The sequence below is a fragment of the Siphateles boraxobius genome, unplaced genomic scaffold (assembly GCF_051911475.1).
Source record: "Siphateles boraxobius isolate OS27281-9 unplaced genomic scaffold, OSU_SipBor_1 26, whole genome shotgun sequence".
NCBI lineage: Eukaryota > Metazoa > Chordata > Actinopteri > Cypriniformes > Leuciscidae > Siphateles > Siphateles boraxobius.
This window is the reverse complement of record NW_027508876.1, coordinates 12,824,817-12,845,006: the sequence shown is the minus strand read 5'-3', so window position 1 is coordinate 12,845,006 and position 20,190 is coordinate 12,824,817. Positions and strand designations below refer to the sequence as shown.

The following is a 20,190-nucleotide window of genomic DNA, read 5'->3' as shown; positions in this document are numbered from 1 at the left end:
TTTAATATGCACAAAACCGATGCAAAACAGAAATGCAAAAAAGGACAGCTTTAGCTCAACATTTGTTTAATAAACACATTAATGCATTCATAAGGTGCTTAGTTTATTTGTATGTGGTGACATGATCTGTTATTCGGTAGGCCACAAGCACCGAGTAACAAGAGGCAAGTAAAGCAGGCCCTAAAAACTCAAAATTACATTCCATTTAGTATTTTAACAAAAGAGGTATTGAAAGTAAAGCATATAGTAAATTGCTAAGATCTGGAAAATGAAATAAAATGGATTCTATAATGTGGTCCCAGCACGAAATACTGGATCAGATGACTTGATCAGAAATTATGTTCATGAGTTCATAAAAACTCAAATAAATAGTCTAATGTACTTCAGTACTGTACTTCAGTACTGTACTATAACTCCATATTGACATTTACAAACTATACAACATTTGTGTAGTGAATACAAAAATAAATCAATTGAAATATACTATCAAATCTTTGTCTTTCCCACAAGTCAGTAAAAGATATTCCTTCTAAGCAATTTATAATACACAGAAAGTGTAACTCATCATTGTGCGTCTCAATGCAAGAGGAAAACGGTATATCGCAGGGTCAAAGTTCAGCAGATAACAGTTCTGTCCTTAAAACATCTTTCAAGCCTGTTTGTGATGCACTCTTTCTCCATTTTTTATTTTCCGAAAATGTTCACAGGCTGCAGAACAGGAACTCTGGAAGACGTCTGTAAAAATGCCTCACTTTAAAAAGTGCATGAGTGCATTTGATGTAGACATGCAAATCTGTTCATGCTACCCCGTACAATCTCACCGTTCCACTGGGGTAATGCAGAGATTGTAGACCTGTAGAAACATTAGTTCTATAGAATAAAGTCCTAGTTAACACTTATTATCAAAAATCCAAGACACTGCACTGCTGCAGAGATCCACCTCTTCACCATCTCCAAATGAAAGAAAAAACAGGTATACAGTATTCTACCCTTGCTTTTTCTTTCCATGCTTTGATTCACTCATCTTCTCTTTCCGTCAGCTCATTCTCAGCCTCCTCAATGACGTCTAACTCTGTCCTGGAAGTGATTTCAGCCATCGGGGAAGAGTTATTCTCCTCCACAACCATTTCTGCTTCTGGGGTTTTCTTCTGACAACACAAATTGACAATAATAAATATTGCAGATCAGATACTGAACACGAGTATGTTAAAGGTCTAGGACCATTGAGACAATAATACTCCTGATTTGCGTCAAACGGACTCCATGCGCAACTGCTTTCAGGTGTCGTGTATGAAAATTGTGACAAAATTAATGAGACTGCTCTTTTAATTCTTTCAAAATAAAAAATAAGTAATTCTTGAACCGACCAAAGCGTTTAAAGGGAGAAGATTATATTAAATCCACTATTGTTTTATATAGAATTGTTCTATAGTTTATACAGTAATTAATGCAACTACATCAGAAGTAACTAATTAAATTACAAAAAAATATTAATTAAATTGAATCCCCCAGAGTAAACACTGTGATACTTTCAAAAGATTTATTTTTTTCACAGCAACAGCTCAACCAATGGTTTGAGTTTAGGGCTGGGCTACTTGTTTTTCTTAACCAATGACAGTGTTCTGGAACCTGAAAATAATCATTATTTTTTGCATGTTTGTGACTCTAGTTCCAATTCCCTTTTAACCAGTTATTGTACCTAACTTCACATATCCACCTTATTTTTAGCGTAAAAGCAGGTTGACCAATTGTAATCTGAATGCGCAAGGCTTCTGGTGTCAGTTGCTTCTAGTTATTTTAGCTGTACAAAACCAGTCCATTATGCTGCTTGATGTTGCAAACTGTTATTTATCAATCATATTTAAAAAATAAATGTATTATCATAAACACATATCTTTTAGCGTAAATAGTTTTGCTGTTTACTGCCCTTGGTTATTCTTGTAGTTATTTATCTATAGTGCCTTATGTTATTCTTGTAGTTATTTATCTATAGTGCCTTATGGTTTTTAAGTCTCACACAACTGAGTTGGATAATGTCTGGATAATTGCTAAATCGAAATCATTTTAAAATTGATTAACTTTACACAGTAATTGACCTGAACTTAATCAACACAGAATCAATGATGCAAACTTCAAATATTCAGCTCAAATCAGTTCATCAAATATTCAGCTCAAATCAGTTCAGTTTCTTTCCTGTTTTTACTGTGATACTGCTTTGAAACAATTTGTATTGTATCACTTCTGCATTGAAAATAAGGTAGTACACCAGCTTTAATATTTCTGCAGAACTGTTGACTTTCACGGTCTGATGGCTCCTCACCTGTTTTCGGTATACATAACAGGCAGCCACTGCAACCATGGTGGATTCTCCCACAAATCCTGCTAATAAAGATCCCACTCCCAGTGTGGCACCATGCACCCTGCAACAAACAACATTAACATGACAAATGTGGTTTCAATACAGTACCAGCAGAAAAAATAAATAAAAAATAATGCTGTACAGTTGCAAAACAATGTTGCTCTAATCAACAAACCATAAAGTCCCCCTGTAGTCAATTATTTTACCCCTCAAAACTAATCTTTGATCACCAAAATGACATATTTAAAAGTTTTTTTCCTTTGAACATTTTTTTATTCATGTCTTAAAATAGCTTGAATGTACTCCACACCCTTGCTTCATGTAGTACATGTCATGTGGAATAATCAAATTAGTCCCGCCTCCACTCACACCAGCTCAGAATACCTGATCCACTCGGTCACCTTTACTGCAGTAATCGCTGCACAATGGCAAGTGGAAATACTGGTTTCATTCAGCCATATACGTTTGAACCAGAAATCGATTCAGTAGAAGTAGTGGAAGAGTGAATCATACAGCCTCGTAATCATATACAAGTCGATGTATCAGAATATAATGAGTTTTATGCATCCCTCTCTACAACGTCGGATACATAACGATAATTAAAAAAAGTAATAATAATATATATTGTTACACAAACCATGTTCCCATTAGCCATATCAGAGTCAGACAGCTGCCTTCTAAAATTCAGTATCCTTAGAAACGCTTTGAACATAATAGAACATCAGTGGAGAAAGGCATTCAGTTCATCATAACATTGTAATATATATATATCATTTACCTGCTATATTGCTAAATTCACCTGATTTTTCATATCAACAGAAAAATATACCGAAAGGACCTGGTTTCTGTTGAGACTCACCTGCTTCACAGTATAGTTAATTATATGCTAAAGCCCGGCCCCCTCGTGACATGATTGATTACAAGGTAGTTTGTGACGCAAGGAACACCAGCGTTTTCAAACCATGTTTTTGGTTGAGTTTTTGATCAGTTTTAATGAGAAAATGGTGTTGAGTTATGAATTTGCACATGGTTTGTCTTAAAACACATTAAAAACACCACATAGACAACATTAAAAACTTGATTTTCACTACAGGTGGTCTTTAAAGAACAATTTTCTTTTAAGAAGTTAATTTAAATGGTGCTGCAGCAGTCTGCAGACAGGGATTTGAATTGGTTTATTTTTAGACCCACTATAAATTCAGATGCAGCATGACAGCTAATTACTTCAAAGATCCCATACTTCACAGAAGCACATTCCCAAGATATTAAAATGAGGATAATTTAGCATATTTGCATATTCCTACTGTATACCAACCCCATGTATGGCAGCACCAGAAGACTGGAGATGAGCACAATGATGCGGAGAGCTGAACTAGGTGCCAGGACGAAAGTTTTCTTCAACGTCATTAACCAGCCTGTTAGATGAGCTCGAACTGTAACTGTACAAACAGACACAAGGTCATATAGATGTAAGGCACTGCAAATGATATAAGGTTGTATATAAAGTTAAAATGTAAAATAAGAGACGTAATGGTACCTGGTAGAGGGAAGAAGGAAAAGACTCTCAGTGGAATGATGCAGAGCTGAGCGAAGGCCGGGTCCACCGCGATGACATCTACCAGGATGCGCTCAGAAACATGAGGGGTCCAGAATATAATGAAACACATCTGGCAAACACAGACATAGAGAAATTAACAGGAGCCAGAGCAAAATTACTCAGTTTTTCTGTCCAGTGGTAACTGTATGTGCACAAATCACTTCATTTATCAGTTTTGTGTCAAAATGCCAAATTACAAAAAAGTTACATGGTAACACATTAGTTAATGCATTGGATGGCATGAACTAACATTTTCAAGTTAATTCATAAATATTTAATTGTTTAGAACATATTTGTTCATAAAACATGACATTTACATTCATTTAGAAAACGTGACTTACAAATGAGGAACACCATGAACTAAAATGAATGATTCAATTTAGTCTGAATAACCTAAAATATGTTATATTTATGTTATAGTTATATCACTGTGTGATGTAACACATAGTGATATAATTATATCATACTGTATGCAAGAATATAGTTATTATAGTATAGTTCATGCTACCTAATGCATTACTTCAGTCTTTTTCCGAGACACATGATCCTTCAGAAATCAGTCTAAAATGCTGATTTGGTTCTCCATGAAACATGTTTGTTTCTCCAACAGCTGTGCAGCTTAATATTTTTGTGGACCATGATTCACTTTTTTCAAGATCTGATGAAAAGAAAGTTTAAAAGTACAGCATTTACAGTATTTGACATAGTGAGAATTGGATCCTAAACGAAAGTGTTTATTTCTATTTCCTACTTGCTTATTAGCATGCATATTACTAGAATATACTTATAAAGCACATATCAATGCCTTATTCTGCATGACCTTATTCTGCATGACCATATTCTACATCCGTTTAACAACTACCTTCCTAACTATTAAAAAGCAGTAATTATTTTAAGTTTATTGAGGCAAAAGTCGTAATTAATAGTTAATAGTGAAAACTGGACCCAAATGTCACGGTGTGGGTTCTCTTACGAGAGGTTCTCTCATATTGCGTAAGTTTAGCTTACGCTACGGGAAAGATTCATCTTCTCGAGATACTGAAGCCAAAAAATTATCCTTAATTTTGTATTCATTGTCAACGCAGTGCAGCAGCTAGCAGACCTAGAGCAGGCCATCGGCTGCCCTGCGGGCAACTGCTGCAGCCTACCAGTGAGCCTGGCGTGACATCACGCCCAATGAAGGGCGCCCGCGCCTTCATAGCGTCACAGCCCGCCAGAATGGGCGTGGCTTAGCGTATCAAGTAGGGGCTGTAGGCTGACTTCCCTGATTTTTCGTCTCTTCAGCGTGCTCTTCGCATCGCTGGATCTGAGAGAAGCCACCGCCACTGTCGGACAGCGAACAGCCAGCTTAGGACAGCGCTGAGGAAGCCGGCCGTCCTCGCCACCTTCAGCCATCCGTGCGAGCTACGCTATCCAGCGGCGTATCCTTTTTGCTATTATATTCTAAAAGAGCAGCGAGCGTCTTTTTAAAGATGCCTCGCACTTCCTGCGGCTCGTGTAGAGCCCCGCGGAGACCGCCACCTTATCTGCGCTCTCTGCCTGGGCCTGGAACACACAGAGCTCGCCCTCGCGTCCAGAGGCTGCGAGCTCTGTGAGGAGCTTCCGCTGTCGACCCTGCGGGCTCGACTCGAGGCCTTCAACACCGCAGCAGTCACTCCGCCCTCTGTGGGACCGCGCAGGAAGGAGCATCCTGGCATCGGACAGCGAGGAATGGTCGCTTCATTCCGCCACCCCGTCGATCCAGGAATCTACCCGTACCCGCGCTGGAGCTGATGCGCCTGCTGTCACAGACTGTTGACCGTCTCGGGCTCGAGTGGTCACTGCCAAAGGAACCCGCGCCGAACAGGCTCGATGGTTGTTTTCTTCAGAGTCGCCGCCGCACAGCTTCAGCAACTAGGCACGCTCCATTCCTGCCGGAACTTCATTCGGAGCTGACGAAGTCGTGGAATACACCATTTTCCTCGAGACTTCAGTCACAGGCCTCCGCGTCGCTCTCCCAAGTGGACGGCTCCGCCGAGAAAGGGTACACGGCTATTCCCCCTGTGAAAGAGGCGGTCGCCCTCTGTGAGATGGCGGTCACGGTCAGCCCTCCCGTCTAAAGCCTGCAGAGCCACGTCCGCCTTGGTCGGCCACGCTTATGCCGCCTCCGGCCAGGCCGCGTCTGCTCTACACTCGATGGCTGTGCTACAGATCCTGCAATCCGACATCCTCCGTAAATGGGATGAGAAGGGCTGGGATCCAGCTGCGATTACGGACCTGAGAAGTGCGACGGATCTCTCTCTCCGCGCCACCAAAGCCGCAGCCCAAGCCATCGGATGAGCCATGGCCGCGTTAACTGTGACAGAGAGGCACCTCTGGTTAACGCTCGCGGATATGAGGGAAGCTGAGCGAGCCACCTTCCTGAACGCGGCGCTCTCCCCCACTGGTCTCTTCGGCCCAGCGGTGAACGGGATCGTTGACCACTTCTCTGAGGTGCAGAAGACCACGCAGGCCATGAACCTCTTCCTGCCGCGACGCTCGAGTTCCGCCACAGGCCGCTCTCGCGAGAGACAAAGCCACCCTCCTGTGCGAACCAGCACCCAGCGTCCAGCACAGCCTAAGCTTTCGGGCCGCCCTAGGTCGCGCTCAGACAGCCGTCACAGACCGCTGCCCCCCAGAGGGCCTCGGCAAAGAATTATACTGAAGTCTGAGCACGCGAAGCCCTCCTAACAGAGAGAGAGAAAAGACGAGCGTCCCGCTGCGGCCGGACCGCCGTCAAAGTTCATTTCCCTGTCAGTCAGTTCCCGCGTGTTAAAGTGTTATCACAAAAGGCAGGGCGTTAATAAAACGCTCCGCATCAATTATGATCGGGGCGTCAGATACAGTTGTAAGTCTCGTGCCCGCGTACACGCGGAATTCCGCCCGGAGCGCTGCTCACGCATCAAAAAGTGAAAAAAGAATGTTCCCCATCCCTTATGATTGGGACATCTCACATAAATCAGCCGGTTTCGGCTTTCAGCGAGCAGCCATTGCCCAGAACCGAGAGCGCGCGCGCCGCACTTTCGGCTCCACTTCAGTTTCACAAGCCCGCAAATGGCGGCGATCTGAACCCGGAGGCCCTTCGCCCCCCTAACGGCTCACATAGCTGCGTGGGAAACTATCCCAGGGATTTCAGAATGGGTGCTGAGCACAATAAAGCAGGGCTATACACTTCAATTCATTCGCCGTCCCCGGCGCTTTCAAGCCCGGACCGCGACGATAGTGAATGCGGAAGTAGCGCACCTACTTCACGCAGAAATAGCAAAGCTGCTGTGCAAAGGGGCTATAGAAAAGGTACCACCTTCTCTGAGCGAGTCAGGCTTTTACAGCCGATATTTTCTCGTACCCAAGAAGGATGGAGCCTTCAGACCTATCCTAGATCTGAGACATTTGAATAAAGTGCTTGCGAAAAGACCGTTCAAAATGCTTACGACCAGGAAAATCCTCGCACACGTTCGCCCAAGGGACTGGTTTATTTCTCTAGATCTGAAGGATGCCTATTTTCAGATTCAGATAATACCCCGTCACAGGCAATTTTTGAGATTCGCCTTCGACAGTCAGGTATATCAATACACCGTCCTGCCGTTCGGCCTGTCCCTAGCACCCCGTACATTTACGAAGTGTATGGACGCGGCGCTCGCCCCCCTGAGAAGTCAGGGGCTGCGAATAATGAGCCATCTGGACGATTGGCTGATATTGGCACAGTCAGTGACAGAACTGCTATCTCACAGGACAGTGCTTCTCAGTCATCTGGAAAGCTTGGGTCTCACGGTCAACTGGACCAAGAGCTCGTTACTGCCCAGCCAGTCAATTTCCTTTCTAGGAATAAAACTGGACTCGGTAACCATGACGGCTCGTTTATCGACACAGCGCGCGCGCCCTGTTCGCCACCTAGCCGCACTTTTCCAGAAGGGCAGCTTTCTCCCTTTGAAAACATTTCAAAGGATGTTGGGCTGTATGGCATCAACTGCAGCAGTGCTTCAGCTGGGCCTACTGCGCATGCGCCCGCTCCAACGCTGGTTGAATACTCACGTGTCCCGCCGAGCCTGACTGTCTGGCGGCCAGAAAATCAGAGTGACTCAGACCTGCATAGCGGCTCTGCAGCCCTGGTTAGTGGGCGATTGGTACCAGCAGGGAGTAAGGATGGGAACCATCTCTTATCGGAAAGTCATCTCGACAGACTGTTCGAGGGCAGACCGGTCTTTGGCCAATGGTCAGACCAGGAGAAAGGTTTTCACATAAACTGTCTGGAGATGATAGAGGTCGAGAACGCGCTGAAGTGCTTCCTCCCATTCATACAGGACCAGCATGTTCTTGTCCGCTCTGACAACATGTCTGTGGTATCCTATGTAAACCGTCAGGGCGGTGTCAGATCCAGAAATCTCTGCAATCTGACGGAACGCCTCCTTATTTGGTCTCAGATGCACCTGCGCTCGCTGAGGGCGGCGCATGTGCCTGGCCATTTGAACGACGGCCCAGACAAACTGTCCAGGGACAATGTTCCCCCAGGGGAAAGGTCCCTGCACCCCCAAACGGTCCAGAAACTGTGGCGCCTATTCGGCAGAGCGGAAGTCGACCTATTTGCGTCAAAAGACAACGCTCAATGCCCGACGTTCTTCTCGAAGGACGAGGACGTGCTGGCCCAGGTTTGGCCCAGGCTCCCGCTATATGCTTTCCCTCCGGTCTCTCTGTTACCACAGGTGATCAAGAGTATCAGGGAAACGCGCCACTCGGTGCTCCTCATAGCCCCGTGTTGGGAGAATCAGATTTGGTTCCCGGAACTAGCATGGCTGTCACATACAGCTCCGAGGCCGATTCCGGTGAGGGCAGATATCCTCTCTCAGACTCGCGGCAAGATCTGGCATCCCCATCCAGAGCGCTGGTCTCTGCATGCATGGTTGATCAACGGGTACTCGTTGCCCTGCCAGAAGGAGTAATGAACACGATCACACAGTCTAGAGCCCCTTCCACGAGAAGGCTCTATGCGCCTAAATGGTCGGTGTTCTCTGGATGGTGCACCGACAGAGGTCTGGACCCGCGGACATGCGGGGTAGTGCATCTACTCACCTTCCTACAAGAGCTATTGGATAAGGGAAGGTCCCCATCCACACTCAAAGTATACGTGGCGGCCGTGGCAGCGTGCGCAGAATCGACGCACGGCCAGCCACTGGGAAAACATGAGTTGGTCAACCGCTTCCTTAGAGGAGCTAGAAGGATGAATCCGCCGCACCCCCCGTCGGTTCCCATGTGGGATCTTTCATTGGTCCTCGAGGCCCTGAAAGCTTTTCCTTTTGAACCACTAGACTCCGTGGGGTTGAAATATCTATCACTGAAAACCGTCTTTCTGACTGAACTGTCGTCAGTAAAACGTGTGGGGGACATGCATGCGCTGTCTGTCAGCGCGTCGTGTCTTGAGTTCCGGCCGAATGACTCTAAAGTCATACTCAGACCTAGACATGGCTATGTTCCTAAAGTGATGGGCACTCCATTCAGAGCGCAAGTTATTTCGTTGTCAGCTCTCCCAGCATCTGACAGCGAAAGTGATGTGAATCTCCTCTGCCCTGTCAGAGCGCTGAGGTTTTACATTACGCGCTCCGCCTCCTTCAGGCGTTCGGAACAGCTTTTTGTTTCTTTTGGTGGGCGCACCAAGGGTCTCGCCTCCTCGAAACAGAGCCTGTCCAGATGGATAGTGGACGCTTTAGCAGCCGCTTACACGTCAAAAGGTCTGCAATGCCCTCTGGGCATCAGGGCTCATTCCACGAGAGGCCTCTTCGTGGGCATGGTCCAGTGGAATTTCTATCCATGACATATGTGTAGCGGCGGGCTGGAGCTCCCCGTCTACCTTTGTCAGGTTTTATAACCTAGAAGTTCCTGCCTTGCAGGCTAAACTGTTGTCAGTTTGAAGGAGAGGTGTATTCTGCCCAGATCTCCTGCTCAGATCACTCTCACATGACTCAGCTCTCCTGGTTGAGCTGCACTAAGTGGGGTATGTGCCATGTGCCCATACAGACCGGCGCGCTGCTCTGTATTTCCACTTATGGGGTTCCCCTGAAAGTTCGGGGTCTCATGGTGGATGCTTGGCTCGCACGGCGTTGACAAAGTGTTCCCGTAGCGTAAGCTAAACGTACGCAATACGAGAGAACCTCTCGTAAGAGAACGATACTCTGTTACTAATGTAACCTCGGTTCTCTCTAGAGAGGGAACGAGTATTGCGTAACCGGCCGTGCTCGCGCCACGAGCGACTTCGAGCACGCGAGATGGCCTGCTCTAGGTCTGCTAGCTGCTGCACTGCATTGACAATGAATACAAAATTAAGGATAATTTTTTGGCTTCAGTATCTCGAGAAGATGAATCTTTCCCGTAGCGTAAGCTAAACTTACGCAATACTCGTTCCCTCTCTAGAGAGAACCTCTTTTTTCGAGATTCGTTTTTATGTTATTTTCTGTCATGTGATTCCCTGATTGTCATGTGATCCTGCCATGTGTCTTGTCATTTGTTAATCGTCTGATCATTGTTCACAGGTGTTCCTTGCCTTGTAATTAGTTTGTGTATTTAAGCCCTCATGGTTGCTCTGTGTCTGTCTAGTATTGAATGTTTGTCCAGGTCCTTGTTCTGAGTTTCATGCCTTGCCACGCCCTTGTTTTATGTTTGATTATATTTTGTAGTAAAGTCGCATTTGGGTTCTCAACCAGCTTGCCTCCAGTGGATTCATTCGTTACACCTAAACATAAGTGTGACCTGAAATCTTTTATAACATTATACATTTCTTTACTATCACGTTTGATCAATTTAATGTGTCCTTGTTAAATAAAAGTTTTTTTGTTTATTTTTTTTTGTTAAATGAGCCAAACCTTTGAACGGTAGTGTGTATCTAATGTTAACGAATTGAACCTCATTGTGTGTCAATTAAATGAAAAAATGCATATGATGGTGCACATTTGTTAGTATACATTTTTGTGCCTTCCTTCATCACCCTTAATCTTGGATGTGCTAGTAAGTTTTGACTGTGCCTTTGGTCTTGCTGGAATGAGAAGTCTCTCATAACATATTATACAATTGTCTAACACCAGGCCTGCTCGACGCCATGCCTACGGGCATTCCTCTCTTCTGGAACAATCGGATCAGACAAAGGCCAGGCGTGCCGGTTTACAGTGAAAGATCCTCCATATCTAACCAAGTTAATAGCATGAGTCATATGATGTTCACTTGGCTTTGACCTTCACTGCTCACTCCTCACCACAGTTCAAGCCACAAACCCCCATAGTAATTTTAGTTTTTCCTAAGCCTTTCACACTCTGAAAACTAAACCAAGCGATTTTTTGTCAAAAACAATACAGTAAACAGACCAGTAGATCAATGCATTTTCAACCTGGGCTACAAAGACAAACATATCCAGTTTATGAGATTGCAACAGCAACATTAACATCAAGGAGCATTTCTGTAGCTATTGTTTAGGAAATGTGAATGCCAACTTAAAAATCCTCCAAGAACTTCTGCAGACCTGTGCAATTGATGCAGCAACATTTCTCCCCTAAATAAAAAAACTAATTAATAAAACAAATTACATAAAATTAAATAAAAGTTTCTGGTTGGATCGTTCGTTACAAATATTCTCTGCAAGATTATTTGACCTGTTGTTATCCCTGCTATCATTATGAAACAAGAAAGCAGGAAAGCTGCCAAAGATCTTCAGGCTGTTTTGAGACATCTCGACTGGTGGCATAGGTGTTGCATCTCCATTCAGAAAAGAGGGTGTGCATTGCATTTGCAAGTTGTTAATTTGTGCTTTTAATTTCAATTTGATCCAATCCTCTAATCCATAATTACTCAACACACACCTACAAGTCATGTCACAGAAAACAAAAACAAACACCCCAAACTGAAACATGTCCATCCGAGCTCTATAGTTTGTTCTGTCTTTTGCTTTTTCACAAAAATGGTACATAGTTTATCCTGACTGCATATTGTAAAAAAAAAAAAAAAAATTATATATATATATATATATATATATTATTTTTGTCCATTATAAAGTAAAACCTTCTCCATGTGTGTAACATCTGCTTTCCAACAGCGCTGTTGGACTTTCATTATATAAATTGTGACTCATTTCAGCTAGTTGTGTTTTTGTCTTCGGGGCAACTGAGCTAAAAGCAAAACAAGTAAACAGATGAAAAGGGGTTTACGACCTAGGTGGGAACTGAAATCAGTGTTTACTGATTTTATGGCATGTGAAAAATGCACACTGTTTTAAGTGTTGTGGTTTTTTTTACTGTTGGTGACAGTTAAAGAGCTAGTTCACCCAAAAATTTAGTCAACACTTACCCTCAAGTTGTTCCAAACCTGCATGAGTTTCTTTTAACAGAAAGAATGTTGTGCACATTTATCATATGATATTTTGAAGAATGTTGGTAACCAGACAGTTGACGTTAGCCATTGATTTCCATAGTTTTTTTTTTTTAAGTCAATGGCTACCATCAACTGTCTGGTTACCAACATTCTTCAAAATATCTTCTTTTGTGTTTAGCAGAAGAGATAAACTCATACAGGTTTGGAACAAGGGTGAGTAAATGATGATGGACTTTTCATTTTTGGGTGAACTTTCCCTTAAGCAAAGACAACTGTACTGTGATACTGCATGCTTCATCAACCCTACTTTTTTTAAATTTTCTATTTTTTGTATAATTATACATGACAAAACCAAATTACTAAATGGAAATGGGTAGTTGTAAATATTAAACATAAAATAGCATGTCCATGGGTTGTGACCTGTTATATTCCAACTAAAGCTAAATAGCATTTTCTTGATCTTGATGTAAAAAAAAAAAAAAATCCTACCATTCTTAAGTCCTGTTCAGACATGACATTTTCCGGGTCGTTAGAGATGTACTAACCCCGTCCGAATCTGCCAAGTCTGTGTTTTTCTCACACAAACTTTATAAAGAATCCAGCGCAAATTACCTACTGTAGTTCGGCAAAGTCATGGGTTTTTGACAGGCTACCTGAGCTACTGTTTGCACACCATACTTTCATTTAATTTCAATATGGATGGCATCCGAAAAAAACAAAAAACATTATAAAATTAGTAAATAGAACCAAATCGCAGAAACTGAGACGATTGCCAATTTTAATATCAGTGTCAGGTAGGAGTAAGCTGCTCATTTATGCAAGTTTATTATAAACAGCTACTGCTACAAACTTGTGAAGTTTCCTTAAATGTTCTATAATAAATTAAAATTATACCAACAAATAATAAATTAAAAGACATATACGTCATACATGATGCACACAACCACTGCATTTTTCAGCCTCACATGATCCTTCAGAACTCATCTAAAACGCTGATCTGATGCTCATGCTCAAGAAACATATCAAAGCTAAAAACAGTTGAGCTGCTTAATATTTTTGGGAAACCGTGTTACATTTTTTCACGATTCTTTGATGAATTGAAAGTTCAAAAGTGTAGCATTTATTTAAAATAGAAATATTTTGTAACATTATACAGTTGTGGTCAGAATGAATGGCAAATATTATCAAAAATGGCTGTAAAAAATAAATCTGCATTGTTTATCCCTGTGATCTTTCAAAAAACAACCTTTCACTTTCATTTCAAAAGAATTGAAAGTGTTGACATTATGAAATAAATGTTTTTCTCCAAAACACGTTGGCCACAGTTATTGGCTTTTTTTTACTTTTTTATTATTACTTTTTTTTAGCACACCAGGAACATGAAATTGTCTAGCAATGACTTCTTGTTTCACAGGAGTTTAAATATGAGGAAACACAAAGGCCGAATTCCCTTAATCATCCATCACAATGAGTAAAACCAAAGAATATAGTTCTGATGTGCATCAAAAGATTGTTGGGTATTACAAAATAGAAAGAGGCTGTAAGAAAATAGCTAAAGAATTGAAAATCCCCATTTTGACCATCAGGGTTTTAATTAAGAAGTTCCAATCAACTAAAGATGTTACAAATCTGCCAGGAAGAGGACGTATGTCTATATTGTCTTAATGCATGGTGAGGAGGAGAGTTTGAGTGGCCAAAGACTCTCCAAGGATCACAGATGGAGAATTGCAGAGATTAGTTGAGTCTTGGGGTCAGAAAGCCTAAAAAATATATATCAAACAACCCCTACATCACCACATGTTGTTTGGGAGGGTTTCAAGAAAAATCCTCTTCGCTCCTCCAAATACAAACTCCAGCAAATTCAGTTGTCAGACACGACTGGAACTTCAAAAGGGACTGGATTCTATGGTCAGATGAAACAAAAAAATGGCTTTTTGGCTGCAAACCCACCAGATAGGTTTGGTGCAAACAGGGATAAAAAATACCCCATGCCAACGGTCAAATATACTGCTGGATCTTATATGTTGCGGGCCTATTTTTTTGCTGGAGGTCCTGGACATCTTGTTCAGATACATGGTATTATGGATTCTAGCAAATACCAACAGATAAAAAATCAAAACCTGACTGCATCTGCTAGAAATCTTATAATGGGCCGTGTTTGGATCTTCCATCAGGACAACGGTCCAGAACAAACATCAACACAAAAATGGGTAACTGAGCACAAAATGAAGCTTCTGCCAAGACCGTCCCAGTCCCCTAAACTGAGCCCTATAGAAAATTAGTGGGGTAAACTGAAAAGAAGCACCACCAACATGAACTTGTGAATCTGAAGGATCTGGAGAGATTCTGTATGGAGGAATGGTCTCTGATCTCTTGTCAGATGTTCTCCAAACTCATGAGGCATTATAGAAGAAAACTCAGAGCTGTTATCTTGGCAAAAGGAGATTGCAAAAAGTATTTAATAACAGGGAGCCAATAATTATGGCCAGCATGTTTTGGAGAAAAGCATTCATTTCATAATGTGATTTACCCCCCACTTCTTTTATTTCATTGAAAGGTTCGATTTTTGCGGATTTTTTGAATGAAAAGATCAAAAAGATAAACAATGCAGATTTATTTTTTACAGCCATTTTGATCATATTTACCAGAGGTGCAATTAATTCTGACCACACTTTTGATCAATTTAATGCATCTTTGCTGAATAAAAGTTAATAAAAGTTTCTTTAAAAAAAAATAGTGCCCCCCCACCACACATTCAGATGTTTGATAAAGAGATCTTACCATTAAGGAGAGAATAAAACAGCAGAGCGTGAACCACTTGATGTTTGATGTGGTGACTGTATGACCACTGGCAAACTTATTGGTAGGGTTATTCTGTAAAAAAAAAAACAATAAAAAAAACAGATAATTGTTTATTATCCTCAAAATGATACAGGTTAAATTATAAAGCTAAAACACTATGCATGGGAAAATTTGTTTTGGAAAGATTTAACAAACATTTGACGACAAAGCAATGTAATATTTTCAATCCATGCTTGAAAAAAGTCTAATTTGACATCATCTATCAAACCATCAAAAAGAAAAAAGTGTTTTCACACCCAAAACATAACAATGTGCATCAACCATTAAAAAAAATTTGTTATCTTTCTCGCCTAATAGAAGAACATTGAGTGCTAGTGATGGCAAAAACAGCATTTAAAGGGGTCATATAATGCCATTTTCATACAAGTTAATTTGATTCTTTAGGGTCTAAATGAAAAGTTTGTAATATACTTTAATTAAAAATTTTCGTTAGTATTGTAAGAAAACACTAATTTTACCTGGTCAAAAACAGCTCGGTTTTCAGCACGCCATTTCAGTGCATTTGCCTTTAAATGATAATGAGCTTCGCTCACTCCGCCACTTCTGTGGGCGTTCATAACAGCGTTATGACCACACCGCACGTGGAGTGTTTCCTTGACAACAGTTGAGGGTATAGGAAAAAAAATGGCAGCGGGAGTCTCTGAGGGGGACACATCTGTGCAACCGTATCAGTTTGAACCGGAGTCGGAACAAGATGACGGCCCGAAGAAGTTCGACAATTAAGGCTCGAACATGACGTTTCTGAATCGTTGGTTATTATATTGTCACTTTGATCTATCTTTGTGTACTGGCAGGGTAGAGTAACTTAGTGAGATGTACGAACGCTATGTGTTTTCTGATGTAAGTTATACGTACTCAGTTTGTAATAACACAATAACCATAATGCGTGGTTCATTATAAGCGTGGGATTATGAATTATATTGAGAACGTCGTACATAGAAAACATGCCGTATGTACCCTGAGTGTAAACCTTAGCTGCATTCATCGTGAAGCGATTTGCAAAGATTAATAAAAAAGGTTAATACAATTTTACACTTACTTTTTCTGGAGGTTCAGCAGGGAGACATAAATAGTTGGTAACGATTCTTTTTTCAGGAGCAGCTTCTTATCAAAATCAGCTTTATAAGTTACTACCTTCATTAATAAAGCAGTCTGGTGATAAAAAAAGATTTGCGAATCGCGCAAACATGAAAGCATTGACGTTGCTCGTGGGGAATATTCCCTTCGAAAACAAAACTCCACTGTGTCTTCAGCGGTTCAGATTAAGGAACATCAAAATTACTGCTGTGTTCATTATTACACCCAAGAACAGGACACCACAATCGCTTAGACGCCATTCTGCTCCAGCGTATCAACAATGACGGACTATGATGACTGACAGCTCGCTCAGGGCAGGGATCTGTTGAAACGCGGCTGTCAATCAACAATCGTGGAAGGGGCGTCCGATTTAGTGACGTCACAAAATCGAACGGCTCAATTTGAGGCAGGGGAAAACATATAAGGAGATTAAAACAAAAACACTGGATAGATTTTTATCATTATACGATGGTTGTGTACAGGCACTGCCAACACACATTTCAGTACAATCAACTTGAAAAAGTGCATGTACCATTATATGAACCCTTTAAATGTTAAAAAACAAGTTCTGCCCAACCTAAACCCATTCAAACTCACCAACACAACAACCCTAATGGCTCTAAAAGCCACAGAGAGCTGATACTGGTTATGTCTCTAATTAAAAAGGGGCAAAACCCAAATAAGTAGATTCAGACACCACATCAGGCACGTCTGACTGTTGCAGATCTTTCAATGGTATGTAATTACAGGTCTTCAGGACGAGGCCTTTTATGGTGAACTCTACTCATCGGGTGTTGACTAAAAAAAACTTTTCAAAGCTTCAGGACAAACCAAACAAACAAAAGTTTCAAAGGTCTTATATAAAAAACTCATACTCATGTTATTTAAGAGCTACATTGTTATGTTTTCTGAAAAAATGTTTATTTTTGTATTTTTATTTTTTTTGTCAGTGAAAAACTTGCTGTGATATTCAGGGTGCTTGTGAGGGCATTGCTGTGCAATTGATGGTAAAAAATGCCACTTACCTTATCAAAAGCTGGATAGACGGCACGTAGTTCTGTTAACCAGCCGTAGGGCACATGACCCACCGGATATGTAGCTGTGAGGACTGCTACTGCCTAGCAAACACACACAATTCAGTTACAGATTGCTGTGTTTTACTGTTAGCTGCAGTACATACCAGCGCCCATCAGTACTCACTTCAGTTGATGCAGCGCTGCCCTTGAGGTCCCGAGAGACAAACAGATTGACAATGGGTCGGCTGATGCGCTGAGTGGCTAAAATGAGGGCAAGCGGCCACCAGAAACTAAGCATCTTCCTTATGGTGACATCGCCCTGAAAGTGACCATAAGTATAGTACTAAATATAGGAAGCAATTTTCCTATTTTTATGCAAAAATCTGCTCTGATAAACGTACCCCCTGATCGAGACTGCTTGATTCAGGGATGTTGTCGTGGATGTTACAGTAGTAGCCCAGTCCTACGATAGTGAATCGCACCAGAGCTCCCATGTACAGAGAGAGAATGGGAATAAGAAGAGGCTCTAAACATTCCAGGTTACTCTGGAGAAGCATCGCCACAAATATTATCTGCAGGCGAATAGAAAAGTAAGAATCAATTAAATATTAGGCAAGTTTAAGTACGTTTAAACACATGACAAACCTGCAAAATTATTTATACATTCATATTATTTTAAGAATATTTTTGATAAACTGATATTTTTATAAGATTGTTATGATTACAACACAAAAATGCATAGCATTTTAATGTAGTATAGCATGTATAATAAATTGTTATAATATTTGTAATCATGCTATACTACATTAAAAGGTTTATGCATGTTTGTGTTGTACTTATTGTACTTTATGATGTAGGAATGTTTTTTTATATTTTTTACTTATACACACTACTGTTCAAAAGCTTGGTCTGTACATTTTATTTTTTTAAAGAAACTAATATTTTTATTCACCAAGGCAAGGCAATGCACTAAATTGACCAAAAGTGACAGTAAAGACGTTTATAATTCTTTATATATTTATAATGTATATATTTTTTTTATTTCAAATAAATGTTCTTTTGAACATTCATTAAAGAATCATGAAGAAAAAATGTATCAAGCTTTCTTCAAAAATATAAAGCACCACAGCATTGATAATAATGAGAAATGTTTCTTAAGCATTAAAATCAGCATATTAGAATGATTTCTGAAGGTTCATGTGACACTGAAGACTGGGGTAATGATGCTGAAAATTCAGCTTTTCTATCACAGGAAGAAATTACATTTTAAAATATATTAAAATAGAAAACGGTTATTCATATTGTAACAATATCTCACAATATTACTGTGAGCAAAATATGTTACCGACCCGAAATTTTTAATACGATTAATACACTTGTCATTTTACATTGTTTTGATGATACTGTCTCTATTTAAAGTCAGACAAAGACAATGTCTGAGACAAGTAGTGATTGTCCTTTGCTTGTTATAATAACGCTTTGTTTGTGCTCGTCAGAAGGCCAATGTTGAGAAAGACACAACTAAGATTTTTTAATAAACTGCTCATGTTTACCATAACTTTATCTCCTGCACCCTGCTTTTCTCTGCCTCTTTGCTATTCGAAAAGTTAACAAGTGTCTAACTTTTGAATATCAGGCCTAATTTTGACATTCCAAGGGTCACTACAACACTTTTTCATTTGTGAAACAGGGTGGTATTGTTACCTGCGTAACAACATCAGAGATGGAGGCAGATCCTACTAGCAGACTGTACTTATGCTTTAGAAGGATGCCAGCATGAATCCACGCCTTTGCAGCAAAATCAAAACAGAACAAATTAAAAGAATATGTAACATGTATATTCAATTAAAAGCATTAAAGGGTTAGTTCACCCAAAAGTGAAAATTCTGTCATCATTTACCATCATTACATTATTCTGCCTCATGTAGTTCCAAACCCCTAACTTTCGTTCATCTTCGAAACACAGATGAAGATATTTTATATGGAGTGTGAGATATTTCTGTCCCTCCATTGACAGTACACACAACTACCACTTTGATGCTTCAAAAAGTTCACAAAGAAATTGTAAAACTATTACATATGAATCGAGTACTAGTTTTCTGAAGAGATTGGATCGCTTAAATGATAAAGTGTTTAAATTTAGAAATTTAATTTAAACATTTCATTTCATTTAAACATTCCTCAATGCACACATCAGTTGTGATAAACGGAAGCTCATGCATGCTAGCTTGACGTTTGAGAACCAATGAGGCTCATCCTCGTTTGTTACGTAGCAATCTTGAGCTTCTGCAGAAACCAATGAGGTTCATTCTTGTGCGTTACGCAGCATGGTTAAGCTTCCGCAAGAACCAATGAGTTTTGTTCTTACGCATCAAGCAAGTATAATTGAGGTTCTGTTTATTTTCGCTGTTCAATATGTAAATAATATCATATAAAAGTAATCAAGCCTCTTTAGAAAACGTCTAGTTTACGACTGTTATTCCGTTCCCTGAGAAGAGGGAATGAGACACTGCGTCGATGGGTTCTCTGTGTGAACCGATGTCTGAAACACTTATCTAATCACAGCAATCCTATTGGCCGGCGACAGTCTGTGACATCACTACTAGTGCGACACGGAAGTATATAAGGGGAGCCTGGAGAACATGTCAACAACATACTGTCTGAAGGGACTGTTCAGCAGGCATCCCCGAGGCATGGCGAAAGACGCAGTGTCTCGTTCCCCATTCTCAGGGATTTGGGCCGCAGTGTTTACAGACAAAACAGTCCCTGAAGATGATAAAGTTGTTGATGTTCTCCAGGCTCCCCTTTTATACTTCTGGGTGTGGTAGTGATGTCATAGGCTGTCGCCGGCCAATAGGATTGCCGTGATTAGATATGCGTTTCAGACATCGATTCACGTGGAGGCATTCCCCTTA

General features: G+C 41.0%; 1 protein-coding gene across 1 annotated transcript in view; it reads right to left on the bottom strand.

Annotated features, from left to right (window-relative positions):
- Positions 1 to 49: 49 nt before the first annotated feature.
- The window catches only part of ankha (ANKH inorganic pyrophosphate transport regulator a), a 28,956-nt gene continuing 8,815 nt past the window's right edge, over positions 50 to 20,190 (bottom strand). Inside the window, exons 4-12 of the mRNA XM_077244356.1 lie at positions 18,980 to 19,063; positions 17,677 to 17,847; positions 17,460 to 17,594; positions 17,285 to 17,377; positions 15,102 to 15,194; positions 3,897 to 4,026; positions 3,675 to 3,798; positions 2,321 to 2,420; positions 50 to 1,148 (exon numbers count right to left, since the gene is read on the bottom strand). Of these exons, the coding sequence (XP_077100471.1) occupies positions 1,017 to 1,148; positions 2,321 to 2,420; positions 3,675 to 3,798; positions 3,897 to 4,026; positions 15,102 to 15,194; positions 17,285 to 17,377; positions 17,460 to 17,594; positions 17,677 to 17,847; positions 18,980 to 19,063 (1,062 nt within the window). The 3' untranslated portion in view covers positions 50 to 1,016. The remainder of the gene's footprint in view (positions 1,149 to 2,320; positions 2,421 to 3,674; positions 3,799 to 3,896; positions 4,027 to 15,101; positions 15,195 to 17,284; positions 17,378 to 17,459; positions 17,595 to 17,676; positions 17,848 to 18,979; positions 19,064 to 20,190) is intronic.